At 41.8% G+C, this 12,804-nt stretch overlaps 1 protein-coding gene and 1 long non-coding RNA gene across 2 annotated transcripts; one reads left to right on the top strand and one right to left on the bottom strand.

Moving 5' to 3' along the window:
- The first annotated feature begins 126 nt into the window (after positions 1–126).
- On the top strand, positions 127–6,205 carry LOC106611644 (uncharacterized). The gene is made up of 11 exons (XM_014212066.3): positions 127–278; positions 606–838; positions 1,074–1,177; positions 1,278–1,398; positions 1,559–1,630; positions 1,773–1,952; positions 2,229–2,419; positions 2,765–2,957; positions 5,223–5,294; positions 5,528–5,654; positions 5,930–6,205. Exons 2-10 carry the CDS (start codon positions 623–625, stop codon positions 5,633–5,635), a joined length of 1,257 nt encoding a protein of 418 aa, XP_014067541.1. The 5' UTR covers positions 127–278; positions 606–622; the 3' UTR covers positions 5,636–5,654; positions 5,930–6,205.
- Positions 6,206–10,808: 4,603 nt separating this feature from the next.
- LOC106611670 (uncharacterized) lies at positions 10,809–11,526 on the bottom strand. Its single transcript, XR_001330138.3, has 3 exons — positions 11,253–11,526; positions 11,014–11,048; positions 10,809–10,861 (listed from the first exon to the last, which is right to left on the bottom strand). It is a non-coding gene; the product is annotated as an uncharacterized LOC106611670 (long non-coding RNA).
- Positions 11,527–12,804: the final 1,278 nt, after the last annotated feature.

Here is a 12,804-nt window from a genome sequence, read left to right as displayed (position 1 = left end):
ACAGATTAAACCTATTCCTGGATGTAAGAGTATTCTTTTTGTACAAGCATTAGGTCAGCCAGCTAAACTCTTAAGTGTCCTCTCGGTTAATGTTCAGTGTGGCCACTGGCCAGTAGTCTCATCTGCACAGTGCAATGGGTGGAGCGTATCCATGGGTTACCGGACGGGACAAGGGTGCAGGAGCAAGCAGAGTAACCCTCTAGACCTTTTTTAAAGGAAAGACAAGCCAACTGCTGGTCTACATTTACTTAATGAAGAACAAAAACACCTCTGTCCAGGTGAGAGGTTACTACTACTTCATTTTTGCAATAGTTTCACTCATGCCGTTATGAGTTGTGACAACCAGCTTGAAGCTATTACCTGTATGTTGTCGCGAACATGTCAGCCATTTCATGTGGCTTGTAAACATTGTTCCTGTTACTGTTCAAACAATGAGGCCATGTACAAATACTATCTGTTACTGTGCTAATAATTCTTGTTGGCACTTTCAGTGCTCCATTGTGAGCTAATGGTTTGTGGGTAGGTATGAGTGTGAATGAAAGCCCTGTTTTACAATGTATTTGTATAATTGAGTCACTGGCAGTATTATGGCGGTTTTGACGCAGGTTGGCAACAGTGGCAGATGTCTTTTCCACTAACGTACCCCGTGGACGATATGATACATGGCTGGCATCGACTCCCCCAACCTGGGACGGTTGACCTTCGGGCCTTCCTGGACTCTGAGCAGCGGAGGAGAGATCTGGATGTCAGTCTGGCTCAGGTCCAAAATGCCCTGCAGGAACAGAGGGTCAGAATGCTCCAGAGAATGGGCCCAGGGAGCCGACATAAACTACCCCAGGTAATAGACAGCTGCTACTGCCACCTGTGCTGTAGTTAATGTAGCCTCTGTCCCTCAAGATGACTGATGCCACTTTTCCATAGTTTTTTTTTCTCCAAAGGGATTCTAAAGGAAGGGAATTTAGGCTAATGACATCTAAGTAAAGACCTAGCTGAGTGGCTTTCCTTTCTCACAAGGTCACTGTGCTAACCTGTGCCATGGTTTGACCCATATTTGTTAATTGCCTCCCCCACAGATACTTGTTTTGAATCTTGGGCAGATCAATCGACCAGTAAACCTCCATCCTAGTCTGTTATCAGAGAACATCTACATCCCACCATATGGTGACCTTTACACAAGGTAATTAATAACTATGGTGCTTGTTGGTCAATGCAGTGGATAATGTTTTGGTTTTCTCTTTTTGTGTTTTGCTCAAGACTTTTCTGTCTCATGTCCTCAGAGTGGGCAGGCTAGAGATTGACTCAGAGATCATTAGCGCCCAACTGGACCAGGTTCTCTGTTCTAGGGGAAGGTGTCTCTACAGGAATGGACCCTCACCCCAACAGGACAGCTTGACTCCTGTAAGCCCTTGATAATCATAGAAAACTAGTCCCCCAGTGGCAAAATGAAAGTTGCCCAGTATGAAAGACATATGTCCACTGAAATTAGTTGTTTTTCAATCTGACAGACAGAGGTCAAACTGATAATCAGGAGAAATGATTCTGTACCATTCACCCACAGTGTCAGAGGGAGGACCATAGTATGACCTCTCAGCTTATTGCTCAAGCAGTGGACAAAGGACAACTTCTGAAAGTAAAGCACTCTGTATTTAATCCTTTTAACTAATAACATGACAAAACTGACACGCATTGTAAACGCCTTGAGTTGAGGAAAAAAGTTCTGGAAGGCTGACTCGGCTGTGCTTGGCCATCACCCAAGAAACTGGTGTTTTCAGGAGCGAGACAACCTTGAGCGTCTGCTGGAGGAATCCAGGGCCCAGCAGCAGCTGATGGAGCAGAAGAGGGAGGCCCAGATAGCAGCCCTTCACTCCCAGCTGTACCAGGCACGCTCCAGCCTCCAGGAGACCCACAGAGAGACACTGGCCACACAGGCAGAGCTACATGGCAGCAAGCAGGTAGAGTCATGGAAGACCAGACCAACTAAACTGGTACAGGGATTTAGACCCAAAATGGATGCAGGCTGTTCCTTCGTACATGTATCTCAGTAGTATTTAACCCAGGCATTATCTGATAACACATGACTAATTGAAAACTGAAGGGTTTTGTGAACCAGTAGATAATAGTCCCTGTTTTTCCAATCATATAGTAACAGTTTCCTCTATCATAAGAATGCCACAATAAGGCTATTCAATATTTTCCATAACACCACTCGGTTGGCTGATGCTCTGCAGATAAATGAGTCCCTGCTACAGGAGGTGGCGTCTCTCAGACGGAGGCCCGGGGCTGCGGAGGAGCGGGCCTCCCTGATGGAGAGTGACGGACGCCTGCTCAGGGCTCGCATAGCAGCACTGGAGACTGAGCGGGAGGAGCTGCTTCAACAAGGAGACCTCGCCACAGGGAGACGACGCTCCTCAGCCTTTGGGTAAGGAACCCCCCAGCATCACTTGTAGCTCTGAAAGGATCAGATGGATATAAAAGATATGGTTCCACTTTTCTCTGTGATAGCCTAGGTGGAATTTTCTCCATACTGCTGCCTTGCGCTTATGCAACCCTTATGGTCTTCATACGGGTAAAAGGGGTAGGGGTGGATTTGGGATTGAATTAGTATCTCGACTTTTATCTTGAGCTCAAGGGTAAGTTTCCCGTCTCAGCGTTTTCACTCTTGGCAACGTCAGAGTGCTGAGAGCTCCAGAACAGAGAAACAGTCAGCCTTATAACAGACTAACAAGAAGCAAATTTTTGCTAAACACATCTGTTTGTGTTTTAGGAGCGCTTGGGAAACGGATGTGGAAGATTCCGAAAAGTCGGAGGGGTTGAGGGAGGAGAGTACCGCATATGAGATGGGGGAAGTGGAGGAGGAGGAGAGGGTACAAGGGAAGGATTTGTCTGTGGACTTAAGACTTAAGATCCATGAGGTGCCGCTCTCTAAGCCTGGCCTACAGATAAAGGAAGAGAACCAGGTAACTGCCTATTTGAGTCCTTTCCTACAGAACCATATCACATGGAGAAAACCTAACATATGGTAGTGATGTTCTTTCAAACACAGCTCTCTTCCAAATCCCACTTCAACAGTTCCCAAACTTTTCTTTTTCCCAAAATACTCCGTTGAATTCATTAGAACATAAAAATGCTATATAATTGAATTTTTTACCTTGGAAATTATTAAGCAATGGCTTTTATTACACTCCCAGCACATTGGCTTATTAAAGTACTTTATGTTAAAATATCACTTTATTGAAGTTGAAAAAGTACAAATTTCCCCTTCATGCAATCCGAGAACCTTTTTTAAGCTAGGATGCTAATCATTTTTTACAGTTTACTGTGCTACATGTGTCCCTATCCAGTATCACGCTAACACATGCTGTATAGACAAGCTATAGACATACCTATGAGTTTTATATAGACCGTGGATTCCTGAGGAGTCACTGTCTTAGAATACTACAGATAAAAGATAATGCTGGACAGTCTCTGCTTCTGGTCTGTGAGGGGAGACAGGGGAGTCTGGAGAGCCTCTTCTCTAGCAGCTGTGCTCAAATCTGACAATGTATACACTGTAACAACCTTACGCAACAGCAAACTTGTTACAGCCACAAAGCCCATGAACAACTTCCATTTGTTCATGTAACACTCATTGTTGTCGTCTGAGGACTCTGACATGTTCTTGTTTTATTGTTGAAGCTGGCGAGGAGTTATGACTTCTGGCTTACACTAATCCCTATCCCAGACTATTTTCTCTGACCCTGAGCTTGTGGCCCACGGTGCACTGCCTTTTACTGCCCAGGTCCCTGCGGACGCATAAACATGGTTTCATGGGATATGCAGACTGGGAAGACATTGTTGGAATACTGCAGGTCTAGACACTTTCTCTCACCGAAATGACAATGTCATTGTGAAAGGACCAATCAAGAAAACAGGGTGATGACAATATCTTTATGAAGCAGGATAATGTCCTTATGAAGGGGGCAATAGACAGCAGGGTTATAATGATGTCATTATGAAGGGACCAATCAGAGAGCATGGTTTTGACAATGTCATTATAAAGGACCAGTTGGAGAGAAGGATTACAATAGCAAACTAAGTTTAGACAAAGAGGTAATGAAAGTCATTTTTCCTTTGTTCTTTTCACTTCCAAGTACACAATGCTTACTCAGGAATAGGTGTTGCATAATGTTATTACATTCATACCGAGCAATACCAGCACTTCAAATGCTTATTCTTGGAGCGTACTGGACTCATTTCCCCCTCCAGTTTGGCTGTGCGTGCCCTCATTTTATTGGTTGCAACTGAGCGGTATGTTCCCAAAACCCATGTACTTCTGCCCGAGTCTGGCTGATGCCACCTTGCGTGACTCCACACTGGCACAGACCCCACAGACAATCCTTCTTGATTGAGGGGAGCTGGAAACTTCCTGCTCACTTACAGACTCTCACTCTCTCTCTTTCTCTCTCTCTCTGTTACACTCTCACTCAAATTATGAGGAAATGGGATAATGACCCTGTCATGAGGTTTTCCGTTGCCGTCATCAGAGTCCCAGATTTCCCTGTGTTCTGTGTCTGCTTGTTCTTGTTGCGTTTTACAGGCCCCGTGTCTGCTGAATTCAACGAAGATACAAACTGCAGACTTTAGCAAGTCCTCACATAGTCAAACTGGCTATGTCTCATGTTAACATTGGCCCACAATCGACTTCCGATTAGTACACTTCAGATAAGTGCAAACTCCGTTTTAGTGCGTTAAAGTTGCGTTCATCGGGAGTTGACTGTAATCCAAAATAACTACAGTTCATACTATACCATGTTAATGCAACTCAATCATTCCACGTACAGAACCTGCAGGAGCCCCAGTACCAATCCTCATTTTGATAACCCAAGAGTTACACCAGCAGGTGAGATTGATAAGTCAAACCCATTCTGCAGCAATGAGTAGTGCTAAAGAAGTAGTTAGTGGGCACTGAAGCACATAACAAAAGTTTACTCGTGGCGATTGATGAGAGACCTTTCTGTTCCACACAGAATGGAATGCAGAGAGCACATTTCATCTGCTACTGAATAATAATGTACTTCCTCCAGTTTCGCTTGCAGAGAACATCCTGGCAGTGAGGGAGCCACAGATGTTATACTTGGTGGCCTTAGGACCAGTGTTTGTCGTGAAGCTTTACTTTATTACCTTCCCTTACTCGTCTGCGAGTCTTATTCTTCTGCTGTCAATGTGTCCACTGGTCATCACAGGACGGAGAGAAGGGGCTGGGATTGGTCGATCGCTGGAATCCATGGCAGCACGAGCCAATAGAAGCCAATCAAGTGAGTTCATGGCATCGTCATAATCCAATTCTTGGCATCACCTCACACCAAGTTGCCCTTATATCATGTAGTTACTTGGAAAGGTATTGACACAAAACTGACTTAATTCCGTCAGTGAATACAATTGCATGTTATTACTGGTAACTGTGCACTTTGATGTAGTGAGACCCTATTTTCATTGTGTAACAGCTGAACGAGGGGTTAGGAGTAGATTAACTTGTTCCTTTCTGCAGATGACGGCGCTGGTCATAGAGCTGCAGCAGCTGAGAACGGCCTGTGAAGAGACATCATCAACACTACCGGTCTCCCCCAAGGACCAGAGGGCCAGAGAGTGGATGTGAAAGAGCTGCTCTGCTCGAGGTAGGACTGCCAACCCAACACTCCTGGTTTGGCTCAGTCTCTAAGAGGTGTATTCTCTCAACAAGCGGTTAAGCTATTTTTCTAATAACTCAATTGAATCAATTATGTATTGAATTAATTAAAAGAATGGACAGATTTCTGTGTGGTAATACCATTGTTTATGCTTCTACAGTTGGCATGGCCAATATGCTACTATACCAGTGGTTCCAGTTATATTGACAAGACCCATTATTTTTGTTTGAAAGTCTTTTTTTTTTCTTTTCTTCTCTGTATAGGACTGTGTGGGGGAGATGGATTGGGAGGGGCTGGCTTTCCTGGAGAGAGACTGTGGAGTTCTTCGGGTGGTACCTCCAGGATCATTGGCAAGAAGTAACCCACCACATTCACACTGATCCTTGACTATGTAGGCCCACATTTCCATATTCTCCACAATCATGTACGCTTTCTTTTACAAAAACACGTCTGTTTGCGTATGCAATAAATTATGTCTGAATCAAAACGGCAGGAAGCGATCCGCTGAGGCCCTGCGTATTAAATTGTGGTCTCAAGTACGTCCTCAAGAACTCCTTTCATGTTTACCTGACATCAATCACCCGCATTGTGAACTGTGTACAACATTTAGTTTGTCAGTTTAAAATAAATATTGGACTGACTCTAATACAACTCCACTATCCCTAGGCCTTTATGGGTATACCAGTTGGACAGACAAATACCCCTCAAGGATCTCACCCCCTCCTATCCTTTACTTGTGTTATGCCTGTACACAAGCTTAGTTGGAAAAAGGCAGGTATTTTTCAGGCTCCATTGTATAGGCTAACCTGTCAAAACATATTCCAAAGATTACACAATTTACAGTTGGCCTGCATGCACATTTTGTCTAAACAGCGAACAAATATTTACTGTGGCTGGGTGTGTGGAGGAATTAGTCACTTCCTTGAATGGGTCTTGCTCAATGTTAGACCTAATGGTCATTGCATACTGTGTGGTTTGCTCTTGTGATTGGTTTGATACCCCTCCCTCACAGTACAGGAGGTGATTTCCTGCATACTTTCATCATCTGAGTCTGACTTGCCTGTACATCACAGCTAGCAAATGTAAATTATGGTGGTGTGCCCTTTTGTGGACAAGTTATTCATTTTTTTATTAATCAATGCGACTTCTTAATCAATACAGTTAAATTACTTCTTTATTTCACATAAAATAAGAATAGAGTAGATATTATCAATCAAGGACATTGTCCTTGCTCATGGGTACAAAATATGTAAAATAAATGATCAGCGTAGGTGTTGACTGCTGTGATTGTTCACACTGGGGTCAAAATCCCCTTCAACTGCTAAGATCAAAGGACTTGACCCACACGTGCCAGTTCATCCCCACCACCATCTCAAAGGGGACATTTTTTTTCTTCCCCCAGATCCTTGGCTATCTCACTCTGGGGTGCCAGCAGCCTAAATGGCAAGAGGACCATTACTATTTAGAACCAGGGGTTGTGTTGAGCGGCGCAACTTTACAAAATGGAGGAAGACTAGTGACATCAAACTTTTAAATTGAATGACCTGCTGTTCAAGTTAAAAGGTCATGCCACCTGGAGGTATAAAGAGGCGTTTGTGACAATACTGACCTGCACATTTGGTCTATTCCTCTTGGTATGTCCCTCGTAGGAGAGTGACGCTTGCTCACTCCCCCCTTCCCCCCTAAATTCACCTTGACGATGTCACCTGACTTGGCAGTTACGATGCCAAACTCTTTCCCCTTTCGCTGGAACATACTGGGAGAGAAAATAAGCAGTGAATCCACACTTGAGTAGAACCGTGTAACATAGGTTAGTACATAATGGAGCAGGCATAAACGGTTCATTCTGGTCATTTAAAAAAAATTGACTAGTCTTAGTCGTTTTGACTAAAATATTAAGTCTGTCACATTTTTGTCATGAATAATGATTTAGTCTATTGTCAAAATGACAAAAACAGTCTGCTATTTTAGTCAAATAAATGCCCTTTAATTTTAGTCAGATCACATTTGTTTTGCCTCACTAACCTACAGTAAGCATGTGCAGAAACATACATAGCCTTGTCCTATCAACATTTTTCTACATAACGTCCTGTCACATGATTCTCTTCCCAACAACCAAATTAAGATTAAAACAAAATCACCCCTTGACAGGGCTGCAAACTAACATGTCCCCTGGTGGCAATGGTCCTGCTAACGTTTTCAGTTGATGGCATCAGCCCATGATTTGGTTGCAGCAATTATTTTCCTGCGACGTCATGTAAAGTTTTTTTTTAGGACCTTAGAAAGTAATACACAGTGCTTTAGACTGTGTAATAGACTACGGACATGGTAGGCTATTCAATAATTAAGTGGTTTCATCTAACGTGTCCAAGCAGGAATGCATGATTCAAGATATTTTGATGTGCAACCTAATATAGTGATTGTCAACCCAAAATTCATGACAATCAGGCTATTGTATATTTTACTATTAAAATAGGGCTCCAGGATTTTCTGAATTTTGTTGCTCAATACAGATGAATTTGCCTACATTTTTATCATAGGCAAATTTATCTTGGGTCTAAATCACCACATGAGAAAGTGAAAGCAATCTAGCTAATGCGTTTTGAGTTGACACTAAATATACTGAACAAAAATATAAAACGCAACATGTAAAGTGTTGGTCCCATGTTTCATGAGCTGAAATAAAATATCCCAAAAATGTTCCATTTGCACAAAAAGCTCATTTCTCTCAAATTTTGGGCATAAATTTGTTTACGTCCCTGTTAATGAGCATTTATCCTTTGCCAAGATAATCCATCCACCTGACAGGTGTGGCATATCAAGAAGCTGATTAAACAGCATGATCATTACACAGGTGTACCTTGTGCTGGTGACAAAAGGCCACTAGAATGAGCAGTTTTGTCACAACACAATGCCACAGATGTCTCAAGTTTTGAAGGCGTGTACAATTGGCATACTGCAGGAATGTGCACCAGAGCTGTTGCCAGGTAATTTAATGTTAATTGCTCTACCATAATCCTCCACCAACGTCGTTTTTAGGGAATTTGGTCAGTACGTCACAACCCCCAGACCACGTATAACCACACCAGCCAGGCCCTCCACATCCGCCTTCTTCACCTGCAGGATTGTCTGAGACCAGCCACTTGAACAGCTGATGAAACTCAGGAGTATTTCTGTCTGTAATAAAGCTCTTTAGGGCCTAATTAATTTCACTTGACTGATTTCCTTATATGAACTGTAACTCAGTAAAATCTTTTTGTTATATATTGTGTTTATTTTTGTTCAGTATATAATACCCACTGCTAGTATGCATTAATCTAACTTGGAGAGCATGGGCAGGGTTACTGTGACTTGGCATACAGTACAGGTGAGTCATGGAGAGGATGTTAGGGTTATCCTAAGCTAGGGACAGGCCCACTGGGCAAAAACTGGTTGAATCAATGTTGTTTCTACGTGATTTAAACCCCCCCAAAATCTGTGATGACATTGAATCAATGTGGGAAACTAATCAAATTTGCAAAAAGTAATCAATGTAAGGGCATTTCTTTTTTTTCACCCAACTTTTAACCGAAATCCAATCACATGCTGATTGTTTTGTTGAATTTACGTTATTTGACAACTCAACCAAATGTAAATCAAAACTAGACTGGTGAACAACACCGGACTAACCACACTTCCCTGAGGAGTATCACTGTCCACTTCAAACCCCTAAATGTGCACTTCTGAGGGGGGAACAATAAAAATGGCTTCAATGATGAAATGGTCTGCAAATAAACGTTTAAGGTGCACGCCGTACCTACTGTGCTGGAGCGTGTGGTCAATCATGGTTTACAACATTAGCTCCACATTTCTAAACCCTCCTACCTACCTCAGTACCTCTGAGCAAATAAAAAAAGAGCCCTACTAACTTCTAAAAGACCACACCCCCAAATCCCTTCCAAACCGTACACTTCAATCTTTCCCTCTCTTCAACATACTTACAATAACAACACGCTCCACCATTTCATCAACCATACACTCCAGATACAAACCATTCACATGCTGCCAACCAGATGTAACAATAAAATGTGAAACAGGAAAATACAGCAAAAATTGAAGTATATTTGTTGTAGTGCCCCTATGTGGCTTTTTCAAGTTACTACTACCAATAATTTGACTGAAATTCTATTTTTACTGTAGTGGAAGTATAACTTATGTCATTATTCATGTGGTATGTTGATTGAAATACAACAAAACATTTACAAACCAATAAGGAGCATCTGGACATTTAATGATAAAGGATTCTACAGGAGCTGGGACTGAAATCGATTTATTCTTTACAAAGATAGTGTTACGATGTAATACAAATCAATATGATTATATAAAGTGTGTGTGCGTAAGTGATGAGTGAGTGAGTGTGGGTGTTCCATAAAAAAAACAAATTCTACAACCAATTCCGATTCTTTCTGGGATTGTTAAAGATACACGTGATAGTATTATCACTTCCTCGGCGGAATCATCAGTAGGCCTTCTCTTCAGCAACTTCCATCTTTCACTATCAAGATGTCTGCATTGGTTTCCCTGGAGGGAGAGAGACGGTCAGAATGATTTAAGAAAGCATACTTTGCTGAGTATTTTCAGACTTTTGATCTACTCCAGTGGACTAATTCTGTGTTTTACATATACTTTTTGTCATAGGCAAAAGCCTCTGCCAGATCTCTTTGTACAGACATGCCACCAGAGGTCTCTTCACAGTTCCCAGTTTCAAAATGAATTCATGGCAACGCACAGTATTTTACAGGGCCATGATTACATAGACCTCCTTTCCATCTCCTATTACTTAATAAGCAAACAGCAAAATGACCTTTAAAAAAAGATCAAACAACATTTCATGGAATGTGAGGACACAAACACACACAGAGACACACACTAACCCACACATACTTTTTTCAGTTGTTTGTACTACTATATCATTTTTGTTGTACTATTTGTATATCGTTGTATTTTACATTTGTATGACTGTCCTTGTCTATCAGTGTATCAGTGGGTTGTTACTTGTCCTGTAGCTGCTGCTTCAATTAAACTGATATGTGGTAGACTCACATCCGGTGAACACACAGAGAGCACTCGTTGGGGTAAGTGTTTCCATCATTGCCACACACTGGGGAGTAGTTGAGCGGGCACGCCTGGGTTAGGCTCATATCCCCACAGGAAGGCTGGTAAAATAATGAAATAACATTTCAAGATATCTTTTGACTCCAACCCTGGTTGGTGTTTTATATTCACACATTCAAATTCACATGAATTAATTTGTAGTTGCCAAATTTGTATTGGGAACTGTAATGATATTTGAATGGCAGCCTCTCACCCTCCTGTAGAGTCTTGATCGGTCCTCTGCGTCTACTAATGGTGACACATAAGTAGAATTTAGCATATTATTCTTTATTCCTTATCTTAATCACTTAATATTCTCATATAGGGCTTAACTACTAATGAACAGTACAATAGACAGTATGACCTTTGTCATTTTTTGATGAACTACAGTTCCTATATTGAAAGGAATTATGAAATATGTACAAAATAGTCCGAAGTTATTCATGTACTTACCTGCAGAAAAGAAGACAGCCAGACAGACTAGCAAAATTGTTTTCCCAACCATGTTGATGTGGTCTGGCCAAAAGAGATCAAATTCAACTGATAAAACAGTTGGTATAGGTCCAATTACCGAATGCAGCTCCAAAAGTACAATATAATCTCTATTATATCTCCTTTGCTTCTGTATTATCTGCGATGTGCCTTGCTCAAGGTCCGCTGTTGGTTTGGAACCTGGGGGATGCTGTTGCGTTGTCATATAGTGGAGGCGCGTCTGTTTGTCTGTGAAATAATGTGACCCTGTGTTGTGTAAAGCTGATGTTTTGACGCCCCTGCACCTGACCAGCCCGCCGGCAACAGTTACAACAGAGCCACCCTATTGTCCAGGTCTTTATTAAGGGATGAACATTCCTACTGCCTAAATATTGCTGAGCGCACTATAAAAACAGGGAGGGTGGCAGGTGTGCGGGACACTGGTGTTGTTGATTGATGAAATGCATACATATTGACCAAGCGTTGACTATGGTACATGTTTTTAAGCTCTGAATTAAAGACTGCACATTATGTTCACTGAATTTGTAATATTTTGGGCCACACAACAATATGGTCTGGTCTTGTTTTCACCTGTATGGTAGGCTAATTTAGTTTCACTAGGCCCAGAGTTGGCCGACTTACACTGGGTGTACAAAACATAAAGAACACTTGCTCTTTTCATGACACAGACTGACCAGGTGAATCCAGGTGAAAGTTATGATCCCTTATTGATGTCACTTGTTAAATCCACTTCAATCAGTGTAGATGAATGGGAGGAGACAGGTTAAAGAAGGATTTATAAGCCTCGAGACAATTGAGCAAGAGAAAAGATTTAAGTGCCTTTGAACAGGGTATGGTGGTAGGTGCCAGGTGCACCGGTTTGTGTGAAGAACTGCCACGCTGCTGGGGTTTTCACATTCAACAGATTCCCATGTGTATCAAGAATGGACATCCAGCCAACTTGAACCAACTGTGGGAAGCATTGGAGTCAACATGGGACAGCATCCCTGTGGAACGCTTTCGACACCTGGTAGAGTCTATGCCCAGACAAATTGAGGCTGTTCTCAGGGCAAAGGGGGGGCTGAAACTCTATTAGGAATGTGTTCTTAATGTTTTGTACACTCAGTGTATATTGTCTGTGTGCTAATGCATATATGAGGCCCTCATTCCCAGAATTCTTTGAACTAGAGTAAACAAGATGATAATTCAGGGCTCATTTGTATTTTTTAAAATTTTGAATGAACACATAACTTCTATGCGTAATCAATCAAATATTATTTGTATTGTGCTTTTGTCACAGAAGGCTTAATAAAATATGGAGCAAATCCTGATATTAATGACAGAGAGGAAGAAAGCTTGAGGAATTTACTATACTCTAGTGGATGGGGCATCTTCATCTGAATTGGTTTAATTTAGAGTAGAAATTATATTACTTTATTTATTATTACTCATAATACTTGAACTCACCAAAGTGTGGATATAAATGTCATGTCATGAAATTCAGATCAAAGGCTTCGGGTTTTTTCATGGATCA

This window comes from Salmo salar, chromosome 09, assembly GCF_965601325.2.
Source record: "Salmo salar chromosome 09, fSalSal1, whole genome shotgun sequence".
Classification (NCBI taxonomy): domain Eukaryota; kingdom Metazoa; phylum Chordata; class Actinopteri; order Salmoniformes; family Salmonidae; genus Salmo; species Salmo salar.
The sequence above is the reverse complement of the archived record's forward strand: the minus strand, read 5'-3'. Positions and strand labels throughout refer to the sequence as shown.

Excerpts from the sequence above, each read along its gene's own strand:
- LOC106611644 (XM_014212066.3), top strand. The coding sequence starts at position 623 with ATGTCTTTTCCACTAACGTACCCCGTGGACGATATGATACATGGCTGG. Across the intron at positions 1,178-1,277 it reads TATGGTGACCTTTACACAAG|AGTGGGCAGGCTAGAGATTG; the intron begins GTAATTAATAAC and ends TCATGTCCTCAG. Across the intron at positions 1,631-1,772 it reads ACAAAGGACAACTTCTGAAA|GAGCGAGACAACCTTGAGCG; the intron begins GTAAAGCACTCT and ends TGGTGTTTTCAG.